Below are 15,228 nucleotides of genomic sequence, written 5' to 3'. Positions count from 1 at the left end.
TGAGACCCGAAACCAACGCCGATATCGGGGAAACTGCCCAAGAGAAAATTGTCGCACGTCCGAATAGCATGCTACACCGGTTGTTCCCCTCCAGCGTCGCTGTCACTGCTCGGAAGAAGTGTTTGCGGTAGGCGGAGACCGGGGTACTTTCTGAAGTACATGTGCCCATTTCAGTTCGCTGAAGGCAAGGGACACAGATACATGAGCCTTATGATTAGGATACGATGCATAAATAGACATTACTATTTCGTAGAACTCACGAAGAAACGAGGGCTACAGAACCGCGCTACGTACCTTGCGGAACGACGTTTGCAGTGTATCTTCCTGTGCAGTCAAACGCATTAAAAATAATCATAACAAAAGATTACTAGCAACTGCACTTAGATTAACGTGTTTGAGTACGCGTCTTGTTAAGGTTCAGTTCGCCAGCGAATGAGAACAAGGTTCTGTTGGGTCAAGAAGCTCAGCTGCTGCGGCTACTTTACTCTGCCAATTCGCGTATGTGTGTGCGACCGCAAGTCGTCGTGGTTCACGCTGTACAGTCAATTTGAATAAATCAAACTCTTGAGAAAGAACTGCGTGTTTTTTAACGTGTGCCTAAGCTACCACAGTCAATTTTGCCCCCTTGACTCTCTAGTGCTCTGGCTTGGAAATCGAAACTAACAAGCAGCTCAACCTTATGTTGCTCTACTCAGTCAATACCAACTGATCTAGCCTCGTGATGCCTATTTGAGTATACAGCGTGATCTTGACTATTTTAGGTTGTGTTAATCCACAAGCAACATAAACCTTACATGGTAACTCGCTATCTTATATGTTACTACTGGACCGGTTCTGTACTTATACTCAACCACCACTGTTAATGGCTTCAGCTTCCACCCACCGAGTGAAATCCAACACTTCCTGCAATCATAGGCAGTCCATTGAGGTGTTGTTGTACAGCAGTATTTCTCTCTGTCTCCTAAGTGGAGTCATATTCGGTATCCTAGGTACACAATCATCTTACCCATGTGTGTATTAGGATTTAATGTTATGCAAGGACGGATCCGAGTACCGTGATTCTCTTTATTGTATACATGTTGTTCAGTTAGTTGTAGTCATAAACCGGTTGCCAACTTACCTGTGTTCTGCTAACACAAAAAAGCTTGAATTCCATATACAAGACGCTTTGAACTCCAAGCTAAACCACTAGTGTAGCCCTTGGCACATGCTTCCCATAGACAGCTTACAAATAATGCAACTTGGAGACGTGGTGGCGTTCCACGATGGAGCTAGATGCTAAGAGCCATTAAGACGAAAATGTGCTCGTGGCAATTTTCCAACAGAAGTACGATGGGCTTTCGAGATTGATCTTGGATTGTTAGCTGGACAATTCGGGGTTGTGTTCGCTCCTGCAATTGGAGAAGACATGCAGGACGACGACACACTGATACACAGAGCCTGTCAATGTGGCGGGCAGCTCGGCGCCATTTTTCAGGTTTCCAGGGACTCGCCTCGTCAGACGAACATGAGAAATCATCCCGATCCTTCTAGAAAGTGGTCTGAGGGGGACATAACGAACCTTTTAGAGGGTGCCTGGCGACTCGCGCCGTGCCTCGAAAAGTATCATCGACAAGCTGGCTGCGCATGCGCGGTATTCGCTGCAAAAATGCGCGCACAGGGCATTCTGTGGTCATCTCGAGTACACTACGGTGTTTTCTCATCCGACTCCTTGCGAACAAATACGGGCAACTCTCTTTTTCTCGAGGGTTCTGCCACTGATGACCACAGCAGCGGGTCTTCATGGTCCTCCTCGACGGACAGATCGAGTGACCGCTCATTGGGGAAGGCAGCTGCTGATGGAGTCCCCATCATCGTCGATTCGCCTATAGTTTGTGTTCTAACATCCTCCCGACTCACGTTTCGTGTCGTTCGAACATCCTTGTCGTTGCGTGCGTCATACGACGGCCTCTTGCCGACAAGGACTTCGGTGCCAAACCCGAGGCTTCTCTACGCGCGGTCAACGCTAAGAGCTGACCAAACCTGCTGCGTAAGGAGGGGCACAATCGATGTAGTTTCTCCGGCCAACATCAGTTGTAACGTGTATGACATGTTGCGTGGTCAGTTCTCCCATGTGGAGACGTCTGATCACTAACGCCGTCGGTGGACAGCCAAGCGGCAACTAGGCTGTTGTCAACCTGCGACAGCTGACATGCCACACTTCCGTCCCGCATTTACGATCAGTCAGAAGTAACGATGGATGCTTCCAGAAGGGCTTTATGTGGAAGACTCACATCTTCCTCTCTACGTTGTGGCATCCGAATACCGCGGAAAGTGCCTTCCCCGGCCTTGCGAACGACTGTTGGCAGCCCCACGCGAGTCTTCACTTCGGGGTGTACGTATACCTGGACCCTTGAGTGGCGTCGCGGTGTTCATTATCACTCCAGCTCGCCTCAGGCATGCACGCGTTCAAAACATTCCATTCGAAGCCAAAACCGAAGATGTGCACCACGGTGGGAAGTAGCTCATGGCAGTAACACAGCAGCCCCTGTCCGACAGCGACCACAAGTGTTCCGCGTCTTCGGCCACTCGTTGCATTTGTACTTCATGCGACAGATGCCGATAGAACTATTTGTCCAGTCGGTTGCAAGATGTAAGCATACGGCGCGGCAAAACGGGGAGTCAGAGAATGACACAGACAGAAGTCAAGACCGTCAAGCCCAGTTCAGCTCCTCGGGCACTGCCAGGAATCCACCTTCCTCCGCCTTGATTGACAGTGACACCCATGCAAGCGTTCCTGAAGCTTCTCTCACACCGCTGATAGGTGCGTCCGCCCTTGGAATTAACTCTCACCAGACTGGTTTCTGCGCTAACTCTGGCGCTGCCGCCTCGACAGTTTCCTCCGGTGCTTGCGGCTCTCAGTCGGCTGTCGCTGCCACAAACTCAGAGACATTCGCTATTCAGGGCCGTGTGAGCAGTTCCGGTGCTGAGGCTGTGAAACAAAGAACTGAGGTTGAGACTTTTAGAGAAGGCTCTAGCGACGGTCCAGCGACGGCCAACCTGTTGGCACAGTCAGGCAGAGCAAAGGCACTTGATGACACACACATTCGTTCCGCTCTGCTGTCGGGGTCGGCTCGCGATAGCAGTCCCGTCGATTCTAGGGTGTCGCTCTCCCCATCGCTTCGCTCCGTTCCTCCGCTTTCTTCTTCTCTCTCTTGGGGTTCGGCTTCACCGGGCGTCCCGCACGACAGCTTGTCTCGACCTTCGTCATCCCCATCTGCTCGCAGTCCACGTCCAGGCTCTTTTCTCTCGTCGTTCTTCCCTTCGGCGGCCTCTCCCCCCCTCTTTGTTTCTCCCTCGCTCTCCGTTTTGTCTCCTGCCCTCCTCCACTCTGCCGGTCTCACTTTGCTTTCCAGTGTGACTGCGTTGACGCCAGAAACTTTGCGGCAACCGTTGGCTGCGGCTTGCCATGCTGCAGGGATTCCGACTGTTTTTTCTCCGGCAGCAAGTTCAGGCGTGCCGCAGCAAGCAGGACAGCCACGTACATCGTTGTCAGACGCGGTTGCAGGGAGCTTCTCTGCCTCGCTTCTTCGTCTCAGTGAGGAAGTAGGGAAAATGCATCTTTCGTCATCGTCTTTCGCTCGAGGCCAAGACACGCAGAAGGAGTCCACGAAGCGAAGACGCGAAGAAAGTGAACAAAGAGGCTGTTTCGGGACGAGCCCAAGAGGTCACGGAAAACGTGGCGAGAAAGACTTTCATCTCGCGCTCCTTGAGCTAGTGGCTTGCCGTTTGTGGAGCGCACTCGAAGCGGAGAGCGAACCACTAAGGCGAGCGCTACAACACTCTGTTACGGCCCTTCTGGTGAAGCCCCTCGAGTGGCATGCGTTCCACCCTGAGCTCTACAGAGCCCGGCGCAAACGACAGGCCCAAGAACAAGAAGAGGTTAGACTTGATGGGTCAACGATCTCCTTAGGTTGGACACGCAGCTATGCACATGTGCTCGCGTGCCTCTCCGGGAGCCAATCGACGGATCGTTTTAGTAGCCGTCCCGTTGCCAGCCAACTGGATGCCAATGTATGCCGCCTCCGTTCCCCTGTACAGCTTTAGCTTGCGGTTTCGGTTTACGCCCGCCTCAAGACATATAGATGTACAGTTTTATTCGGTTGCCGACGTCTTGTCGTGAGTCTCTCTCTATCTGAGAATGAGTTAGTTGACATATACATATTATATATATATATATATATATATATATATATATAACCGGGGTCGTCCTGTGTGAACAAAGCAGTCGTGGTCCGGCAGTCTCGGGCTTCGCTATTTGTCACCAGATGTTGGAGTTCCTACATCGTGTGCTGCCTGTCCAGAGACCCTATCGTCAAGCGACAAGTAGCCCGTCCGCCTTTCAGGCGTCCCTGTACGTCCCGCCGCCTGTCTCCGCGTCTGCGTTGGCAAGTGGTCTCGCGCCTGTGGAACTTAAGGCAAGGCCCGTGGCTTCTTCTGTGTTTGCCAGCGAGCCGTCTGCTGCCGATGCAGACGGCATACTCGCAAAGGGTCTAGGCCCCCTGCTGTGTTCGACCTCTCCAGGAGAGACCTTGACCTCTGGAGACACGGCAAGACTGCCGTCACCTCTTTTCGGAGAAAGCCTCTTTCCAGCCGAAGGAAACGAAAGGATTCTCGACGTTTTATCCAAGCGACTGGCACAGCACGAGCGTTTGATTGAGACTCAGATGTGTCGCATTCAGGAGCTCGAGGGACAGCTCCTTTCGTTGACACAAGTGCGGTCAGATACGCAAAAGGGTTCCGACTCCAGGTCTGCGCCGGCCCCCGTTGCGTCGGCTTCAGCGTCTGGGAAATCGACTTCATCTCGCTCGCCTTGTGACTCATCTCCTCACGACTCTTCCCTTCGTTCGGCCTTTCCGTCGTCTTCCCCCTACGCGGTTTCTCCCCTTCCTTCGTCCACTTCTGTGTCCCGCGACGCGGTTGCTTCCTCACTTGGAGAGGCTCTTAAGGCAAGGGAGGGAAGGGAGACTGTCCTCCGCGAGCGCTCCCTCCCCTCGACGCCCTTGTGGCGTTTCGTTGCTTTTTTCTCTATCCTTGTCCAACTCATGTCTGCTGCTTCTGTGCCGGCCGCTCGCAATTCTGTCCAGCGACTGAGACTTTGGTTCTCTAAGAAGTGGAACAAGGGGAGGGTGGCTGCCGACGCCCGCTCGCGACATACGTCAAGCGCCCCCAGGGAAGGGCCTGCGCCCCCTGCTAAAGATTGCTGCGATATCCACGTCGCTGCCGTAGTGAGAAGAGGAACTCGAAACGTCATGCCCCATGAAAAAGAGATAGACGGAGACGATGCACAAAGCACAGAGGGCCGAACAGGTGAACAGAAGGCGGGCCTTGGATCGCCCCACCCGGCGTCTGTCTCTTCCGAAGGCAGGGATGGGGAGGGGGCGAACCACGACGGAAAGTGGAGAACTGGAGCACAACAGAAGACTTCTCGTGGAAAGGAGGTGAGAGAAATTCCTGATGGAACCGCAGACAGTGACCATCCTTCTTTCTCTCGAGCGGCAAGACACGGTGGACAGCAGCAAACACCTGTGGGTGTCAGTGGAGTCGGCGTCATCGACCAGATTCTTAACGATGAGAGGGTTGCGGCTCTTCTTACCGACCGAATGTGTCGCATGCGAGGCGCAGCTTTGAAGCTCATGCAAATGGTCAGGTAAGATGGAAATCCGATTGAGTTTTAGCGCCAAGGTGCCATACCAAACGGCGGGGTTACCGGGGTGGCAGGCTATCTTGTCTGTTGAAGGGGAGAGAGGACACAAATGGACGCCCTTTTTGTAGTGGAGGGTGACACTTGGCACAGCACGCGCACACAAAGGGGGGATTCCAGTTTCTGTCTGCGGTGCACCTGCCTGCATTCGACGTAACCTCGCAAGCCTCAGCAGCAAGGCGGCTGTAGGTATGCGAGGCACTAGACCGAACCTGCGATAGATCAATATATATCTTGGATGATTGTGTACTAGCGGTTCGGGCGTTCATGGACGGCCACACCTCTTACTGATCGGTGGGCGATGGGACGTAGACGCGAAAGGAACTGAACGACTCTCTGAGGGTCGGCCTAGGTTTTTTGGGATGCTTCAGCGTAGTGAATGTGGCTAGAAAGAAAGTGGCGGTGGCGTGAGTGCGATGCTCTCAACAAACACGATATATAACCAAAGCAACACGAGAAACACCCGTGTTGACTGTACAATATGGAAGGCCACAGCTGTGTGCAGCATCCACTTGCTGCAAATCCGGGTGCAGGCTATGCACCGATGGTCCTGCCCTTTTTGCTTCTCTCCACGATACGATTCCTGCCTGCATGCGCGAGCATAGTGTTTTATTGAATGTTGTGCCTTCGTAGTGAGGGGTAAAGTGCCGCTGCGTTCCGTGTACAGACGGCTGAACTAAATCGCTTCAGTGGCATAAACTCGAGATTCCGTTGCCTGGAGGTTGGAGCCTGCCAAAATCGGAAGAGTCTAGTTCCACCAAAGTGTTTACTAGATCTTATGACTGCGGCAAAGGTCATTACCTGTAGAAGTCACATGACGATCGAGAAGAAAGAAGTGACCGTGTTTCTCTGTAGAGAGACATATGATTACAACCCACTTATGCATATGCGAGAGTGTTTGCGTAAGCAGTTGGCGACGGCGAAAAAAGAAAGGGATAAGCGAACTAATCGATTATGCGCTTCACGTGCATGTTTGCAGCATGATTGAGGGTTCGCTGCCTCCCGTTCTGACGGAAGCACTAAAGAAAACGAGGTATGGAGCGTCAAAGGTCCTGCAGTTTTCCCTGCATCGCTTTCAGCCCACCTTGTCCGTCGCTTCCAGCGCATACACTCGCGTGGCAGACGATTGGCCACATCGTTGTTCGCTTCGTCCTGTGGAGATAGCCGACTCATCGTTCGCTAGTGTCTTGATGTCTATTGTATTTGGCCATCTCGGACTTCGTTTGTGTATTGGGTTGCGGGGCCTCTTGTGGTGCCCCGTTCTCTGTCTGTGTCTCGACGTGACCTCGCCAAAGTATTTGCCGTGTCGCGTGCGTTTGACATGTTAAAGATCGAGAAGTAACAGTTAAGCGCGGAGGTGCCGAGAAGGAGGGAGCAAGCGGGGCGGCGTTCTTGCGGTGTGCACGAGGGTAAGCCCTGCCGTTGTCACTTTTCTCTCTGGGTTTCATCTCATCATGTCATTTACAGGGACAATGCAGATATTATGCCCGAGAAGCAACTGCTCCAAGTAAGGCTCTGTCGCCGTCTTTTTCTCACCGAGTCCCCAGACGTGGAGTCTCACACTTTGCTCCTCTACGGAGCGTAAGAAACCTCCAGACAAAGATCTTGATAGCAACTGAAGCTGGACTCCCTGTTACGATAATAGGTTTGGTCATGGTCTCGACTCAATAATGAAAATGATATTTACACAGCTCAACTCTGCAGTTTCCAACTCAGATAACTACTTGGTGTTTATCGTTGACTCACGTTTCACCTGATGCTGCCTCGTCTTATTTTCGATGATGGGGTTTCCTTTTATGTTGCGTATTCCGTTTTTTCGCTTGTGTGGTCTGAGTCGACCAGTTGTTCGTGCGTCCCGCTATCAATTCCTGATGCTCTCGCGACTTCCTCGCGCGCGTGTTTCGGTCCCCGTTTACCGGATCCAAGTTCGGTTGTGTCAGGAAGGATTCGAGAACACTCAGGGTTTCTATGAGTTTATTCCTGGCCCATCTTGTCTTTTATCGGTGTGCTCTAAGCCGGAATTCCCTTCTTCTTCGATCTGGTTTGAGTCTTTCATTTGGTCAGCTTCCTCTTGGACTCCCCGCCCGTCTCTCCGGGGCCGCTGCTTCGGACGTTTCACATTTTCTCTCGAAGTCGAGAGCTTGTTCTCCTCTGCCTTCCTCCTCTTCGCCTGTGTCGGGGCAAGCGTTTCGTCCTTGCTGTGTGCCCCCCTGTCGCATTCGTGTCACCGTCGGCTGGCATTTCTGCCCTCTGCCGAACTCCTACGTCCACCTTCCTCAGTGTCTCTCCCCTCTTCCTGTCTCCCTGTCGTTCCGCTGATTTCGTGTCCACTCTTTAAGTGTTCAACTGCCTCGACAACGCCGAGAAGCCCTGTAGAGACAACGGTGTCTCCTTCGCAGTCCGCAGATCGCTTGTGCTGTGCATGCACGCATGCAGACGCTCCGGGAAGAACTAGGCACCAACTGGCAAGGTCACTTTGCTGCCTTTTCCCTACGTCCCTTCGCTGCGGCATCTATAGGACAGGTGGGGAAGACGCAGAGCGTTCTCGTAGAAAGTAGAGAACGTCGAAGTCCAATTCTAGACCGACGCTTCGGAGCACGTTGGGGTCAGCATTTGCCGGTCCTCCTCTCACATGTACTTTTGTCTCTCTTTTTCGTCTATGTCCACAAAGTACATATATATATATATATATTATATAATGCACATATGAGATAAGATATTCAGGTTGCATATCAGGTGTTAGTCAAGAGAGGCGCTATCAGGCATCTCCGCTGAACAAACGGAACGGCTTGCACGCACGGTCTGCCGTTCATTGACTGCCGTCTCTTCTTCTCCAATAGGTTCACCGCGCGATCCTCCGTGATGGCCAAGAGGTGGCGGTCAAAGTTCAGTTTCCAGGTAACGAAAAACGGAACGCAGCCCTGGCCCGTTTCTAGACTCCCCTGTGCCGCAGAGGGTCGCTTCTCCATTGGGCTATCCAGGTATTCGAAAGACAATAAAATCATAGGGGTGAACGTCGTAACTCCCTACGTACTAATATATATGTATATATATATATATATACATATTTATATGTTTGTATGTCGTTATGGATGTCTGTTTAAGTGTATATTGTACATAACATGTGCACATTTTCGCAGGTGTCTTAAGCAGCGCTACCCGGCGCATCGTGGCATGCCGAGGCGCATATCATTCGAAGGGGAAAGGACCTCGCTTTCGTTTGTGAGATTTGTCTGGGATGCATCTCGCATCAAAATCGAAATGTCTTTCTTTCTTCAGGCGTCGCGACGTCGATTGCCTCGGATTTGAGGAACCTGAAAGCGTTGGTCCAGTGGACGCACATGCTTCCTCGTTCTCTCTTCCTCGACGTTCTCTGCGATGAAATGAAACAGGAGCTGCTGGCGGAGTGCGACTACAACAACGAGTTGGCCTTCTACAGGCACTTCAGGTAAAAGCAGAGACAAATCAGGATAATGGTGGCAAACGACACTGCGCAAAGCCGCGCAAAGAACGAAGAAGATGGTGTGAGTTTTTTGTCCGTTCAGAGAGCTCCTGCACCGCGACTTCGGGCGTGCCTTCTACGTTCCTCGTGTCTTTCCTGCATACTCCACCAAGAGAGTCCTCGTAACAGAGTTCGTTCGCGGGGTAAGACACTGAGGATATCTGGCCAGCTCAACTTCACACCGTTCTGAATCCAAATGGATATACATAATACTTTCCTTATGCAGCATGTATACACGTATGTGTGGTTCCACGAGCACGCGCAGGCGTACACGCGTTTATAATTTTAGGAGTGTTCACACAGGCGAAGCCGTCTCTCCATCGATTTCTCCGGCGGCACCTTTGTCTCAACTGTATTCGATCCTCTGTATTACACAGCGGTTTCTCGGTGCCTGCGCGCGTGGCCATAGGGAGAGTCTCTGCTCACTGAGGCAACGTTCATTAGCGTAACGCAGGTATTGGACTAGACAGGAATGGATACTATTCCTACACCTATACATATGTATATCCGTGTGCATGGCTGTAATTGAACATGGTCTTTCACCTTTACAAGGCAGTATGTGCATGTCTACTGCTTCTCTGTGTAGGTCCGTATTCGTCCGTTGATGTGTGGGCACGCAGTGAGCTAAATAGGAAGATGGAAGTGGACACGCTGCAGTCGGTTGATTTAAAGTCAAAACGATATCACGATTGGTTTTTATTCTGAACTACAGAAACAGTTTTAAGTCGTCGGCAGCGCATGCAGGAGTGGTCCTGCTGGTGTGTGTCTTCGTTTTGGCGCAGCTTTCTCTGGAGCAAGTCGGCCAGCAAATGCCGCAGGTGAGATGAAGAAGTCGTAAGGTAGTTCTCTCGCTTGAAGTTCGAACACAAGCCATGGTGTCCTGAGAATAGTGAAAGAGTGGACAACCCATTGGCTTCGCAACATGGAATTATCCCAGCCGCTCTCCGTCTAGCGTTCCTTGTGGGGAGGCATGTCTTGTCTCTTCAGCACGTGAGAAACAGCATTTCTGAAAGACTTGTTCGCCTGGTCCTCGCCGAGATCTTCCTCTATCGCCTTCTCAACACCGTAGGTCAAAAGCGACAGCGATCGACAGAGAATCCTAGCAAGAGATACCAGACACGCAAACCGCAGCCGAAAACAGAAACTGGTTGGCCGCTAACGATTCGTGAACACAGTGGGCGTATGTTGTTCTCGACTTCAACCGGTCACGGAACTCAGTCGCCTCCGCTACACGGCGTCGAGCGAAACAAACGTATCTTGGATCGCTGGCACACTGTTCTGCTAAACCAAATACAAGTTCCAGTATCACCGTCTTGACAAGAATCCGTTCGCAACCGAGCTCCGAGTCTTCAGAAGAGCTAGAGTAAAACTTAAAAACAAGTTTAGCATATATTGAAGGCAGGCTGGTTTCACCGGGGCGTCACTGTGCTCAATAGACAACGGTGGCGAGCACACAGTTCACCTAGAATGGAATTGCAAATTCTCGCGTAGCTTTTCCTTTTCATGCTTCAGGACCCCAATCCGTCGAACTTCTTCTATATCCCCGAGGCGGATTCTGTCGCGCTTATCGACTTTGGCGCAGGTGCGGCTCTTGCCAGTCTTTCATTTGTGAACGCCTGGTCTGTCGATCTTCTCTTCTCGACCTGTTCGTCTTCTGTCGCCCCTCCGTTTCAGCTGCGTTGACTCGTGGAGGTGTGCCAACATCTTGCTTCTGTTTTTTCACTTCTTTCGCGTCCTCCCGCCCGTGTGCCGACCTGTGCATGTGGCACATGGATCTAATTCTAGATTGAACGCAACGGACATATAACGTAAGATATCTATATATATAGATATATATACCTCTCTAGGTGGGTAATGGTATATCTGGATCTAAAAGGACATGCATTATATATATATATATATATATATGCGTACAGAGAGAGAGGTATATGTATCTAAGAAGTAATATACAGGCATCGATATATACAGGTAGATAAACAGGTACAAAAACATTTACCGCTTTGTGTACGGGAAATCTGTGAAGGTCAACAGGCTGCTCGTGCGTTTGGACTTAACCGTGGTTGCGTCGTTTTTCTAGAGAGGGACAGAGTGGTGGAACAGAGGCGGCGAGAGTGTTGCGGAACTTTGAATGCATGTGAAAACCTGCTTGGAAGCGGATGTGCCATGCTGGTCGCAGGACGAACTTACGACCCTCTATTCATCGACAAATACTTGCAGTTGCTTCATGCGGCAGTTGAGGAGGTATGCGGACGACGCGAAAAACGGCAAAGTTCCTTTCTTTAGACTCTGATAGAGGGGACGTAAATACGCGCATTACGGAACTGTTAAACATATGCGTTTCCTCATATTCCCGGATAGACTTAACGTTCATGTGCTACTACGACAGTGGGTCTTGGTCTCGCAGACAGCGACACTCGACGTCTGTACCTGTACGCCCACCCATCGATTCGCACTTATATTTACAGAGAGAGACACGTGTGTAGAATTAAGTATATAGAGCTGTCTTCACTCTTGTTTGTAGATGCATATATATCATACATATTTTGGTTTGAACGCGTACACTGGGCATATTACGGAATACGAGGGGATACAACACCGCCTCCGTTTGTCTGCGACGAGCGTGGTACACTACTAAGTCGTGAGTGTTTGTGCGTTTAGATTTCCTCGTTTCCCATTTCCTTTCTTTACTGCTTGGTATTTCGCCTGGGTTCTTCTTCCAGCGGGTAGAGGTTGTAAGACGCCTGGCGGGTGAGCTCGGCTTCTTCGGCAGCAGCTCGTCCACGGAGTTTCTGCATGCACAGGGCAACGTCTTCCTCGCTTTCGCTCTCTGTTTCCGACCCCCAAAGGTGAGAGCAGAGACGCGCGGAGGAGCCAGAAGCGAAGAACGGAGGAGAAAACAGGGAGAAACCAAGAGAAGGAAAGAGGCGGAAACGGAGAGAGAAACACAGGACAGAGCAGGCGAGAATACAGGGGGGAGGGAAGAAAAACGAGAGCGAGTAGAAGAGAGGCAAGGAGGTGAGAAGGGCGATCGGTGAAACAGACAAGGCGAAAGCCAAGCAGACGCAACGACTTCGACGTGGCGGTGGGTTGAGCAGCTTTCACCCTCAGAGGCTTTTCCGATCTGGTTCGAAGGCAGCCTGGTGAAGCAACAGTCGTTGTGCATATTCTCCTGGATCGTTCGATGTTTCTTTTCGCCTGGCAATCTGTGAGTGTGCTCCACGGCTGACACATGAGGGGTTGCCGGACCTCCTCGTCTCCTGCTCACTCTTCATCTTTCCTCTCTCCCCTTGGAAATTTGAGGGAGAAACCTTGATGAATTCGTGAGTTTTAATTTATCTTAGATTCCACTTCTAGCAAACTATGTTTTAAAGATAGGCGTGGTTTGGGCCGCATCTCTCCGCCTCTAGGCTGGGAAGTTCAACTCTGAAGCATTCAGCCCGCTTCATTAGTATGAGATGTGATTCACTGCATCAGTCGATCTAGAGTCCGAGAGGCTGTGCTGTGCGTTTCGCGTTCATCGCACTTGCCCTTTAGGCAGGCGAAAGTGCCATGTATTCTTTCGAAGACTCCGAGGTCTTTTCGCTTCTTCACAAGGAAATGCAAAACGTTATGAAGAACAGAGAAAAGCCGCCTCCGCCAGAAATCTACTCTCTTCACCGGAAGATCGCAGGCAAGTCCACAGGTCTCAAACAGGACATCTAAATAATTATTCTGTGTCCCTTCACAAGATCCGTGAGACCCGTACGAAAATATAAACATAGATATGCGCTGAATGCGTGCCGAGGTTGCACCCCAGGTCTTTGCGTCTGAATGTCCTGCAAATCGCCGTAGTTTTGATTACGGCCCTGGATAAGTTGGGGAAAAGACGTGTGTTTCTCGAAAGGCCGCTCGCTGAGGAGCGTAAAAGTCAGGGAACGAGATGCCCCTTTGAAAAGGCTGGAGAGACAACAGATCGGTGGGATTTCACTCCTCTCCAGGATGTGCCTCGACCGGAGACAGACGAGGGAAACGACCGTCTAAGGCAGCACGCAACCGCCGATTGAGAGAGACCAGGAGAAGCCCCTATTTCCTTGCATGTGCTGCGCGTGAGATTCCGATGCTATTCTTCCAGCTGTGCCGGAGAGACCGAAGATTGTGGTGACCGACAGTCGGAACTCTACCGATGTGTCGTAGGCAGGGAGACCTGCGACCTCGGTGTGTGCGCTTCCATGGCCTCGTCTGCGTCCCTTTGTGTCTGTCACGCGATGCGTCCGTGTGGACGGAAGAGGCGCGAACCGTATTTTGCGTCTCGTTCTCATGCCGCCGGTGGTACGATGTTTCTATGGGCTTCCCAGGCTGCTTTCTGCTATGCGCGAAGCTTCGAGGCCGCGTCGACACTTCGAAAGTGAGGAATTGCACGCGCCCGTGGTTTTCTTGCGCCCATGTTTTCCTTCTGCAGTGTTTCGTTATAGTTCCCGCGTTTACGATTTCCCACAGGCAGAGCCTGTTTTCGTTTTGTGAGGCTTCTGTTCTTCCTTTTCGTCGACAACTGGACACACAAAGGTGCAGGATGAGCAAACTTACTTGTGGTTTTAGACACTGCTTCTTCTTCCAGACGCGTGCGTGCAAATGAGTAGATGTAAGTCGGTTCCCACTATAGGGTAGACGTTTTCGCGTTGCAGTGAGTAACCTTTCGAGTAAATCGCTGGAGGCCAATCAAGGTTTCTCTCTGTTTTTTGCAGTGACTGTGTGTTTTTCCATGAGTGCCTTTTCCGAGTTGGGTTCTTGTCTTTTTACCGTCTCCTTTTTAGGTGTTTGCGGAGACAGTGGCGGCTTACAGGGCCCCGGACGGAGGACCGTTCCGCCCAGCCGAGTCCCTCGACTTCGAGAAGGCCTGATTGTTCCGTCGTCTCCATTCTGTTCACCCCGTTCCATGGCCTCATTCTCTCAGCTTTCTCTGTCTCCTCCCTACCCGCCGTCTTTTGTGCAACGCGTGATCGTCTTCGCACGCATGTTTCGATGTTGTTGTCTCCGGCGTTCTCCCCTCGTGTCGGACCCTTGGTCTCTCTTGCTGGTGTGGCCCGGCACGGACCTGCGGTCGGACGTTTGTGTTTTCTGTTCAGTCGCTTGTTTCCTTCCTACCCTTCCCCTTTCCTCTGCACTTCTTTTTTGCCGCACTTTCGTTTTTTTTTCTCTTCCTGCTTCTTTGCTTTGACTGTCTCACATCGTGCAGCTCTCTTGCACTTTCTCCCATGTTTTTCTCGTGTCCTGCAACTTCATCTCCGTGTGGTTCCCTTGCTCTCGACTGCCTCGTCTCCCTTGCTTCCTCTCTTCAAGAACATTTTTCGCTTCCGTTTCTCAGTACCATCTGGCAGAAAACTCATTAATAGAAACCTCGTACAAACCCACTCATTTCGTGACACTGTGAGGAATGCCGCGCCTCATAATTCGCTTGCCAATTCAAACCGCCACGGCCCCGACTCGGCTCACCACTGGATTGCCTTTCTTCCTCCATCTGGGTAGATTGGTGTACATTTTTCTGTTTTTTCCAACGTCAAAGGCGAGCCCCAGTTGATCTGGAACTTCAGTCATTGGTTCCGAGACGAGTGTACCACGTTTGCTTCTTGACCGCACATGCCGTTTAATGTGCACTCTCGGTATCAAAAAAAAGAGAGCAGGGCGACAGTCGCTGTGGAACCTCCCCACGTTTTGGAATACCCAGCAGCAAGACCCAGTGACTAATCAGTAGCCTCACAATTTAAACCATCTGGGACTTGATAAAGGGTACACTCTTCGTGCACACGCATGCTCCTATGATGATCACGACTCCTATTCTTGCAGGAACGAAAATCCTCAACACCTCTAAGTACTGCACATGCAGCTCGCTATCAACCGCCAGATCTACCAACAGGTGTCTCCCCGGCAAATAGGGCAGCCACCGTGGTGGATGAACCTGACCTCGATTCATCCATTCTCGTCTACTTCTTACGTATCCCTACGCATA

At 51.3% G+C, this 15,228-nt stretch overlaps 1 protein-coding gene across 1 annotated transcript; it reads left to right on the top strand.

The window, feature by feature from the left end:
• Positions 1-1,753: 1,753 nt before the first annotated feature.
• Positions 1,754-15,201, top strand: TGME49_203940 (ABC1 protein). Its single transcript, XM_018779279.1, has 16 exons — positions 1,754-3,921; positions 4,344-5,689; positions 6,723-6,776; positions 7,211-7,250; positions 8,180-8,266; positions 8,584-8,641; positions 9,023-9,191; positions 9,289-9,388; positions 10,028-10,063; positions 10,233-10,310; positions 10,758-10,827; positions 11,422-11,486; positions 11,966-12,091; positions 12,780-12,915; positions 13,580-13,629; positions 14,036-15,201. The coding sequence occupies exons 1-16, from the start codon at positions 2,236-2,238 to the stop codon at positions 14,120-14,122; spliced, it is 4,188 nt and encodes a 1,395-aa protein (XP_018637329.1). The 5' UTR covers positions 1,754-2,235; the 3' UTR covers positions 14,123-15,201.
• Positions 15,202-15,228: the final 27 nt, after the last annotated feature.

This window comes from Toxoplasma gondii, chromosome VIIa (genome assembly GCF_000006565.2).
Source record: "Toxoplasma gondii ME49 chromosome VIIa, whole genome shotgun sequence".
Taxonomy (NCBI): Eukaryota; Apicomplexa; class Conoidasida; order Eucoccidiorida; family Sarcocystidae; genus Toxoplasma; species Toxoplasma gondii.
Note: the sequence above shows the minus strand (reverse complement) of the source record. Positions and strands in the feature narration are given on the sequence as shown.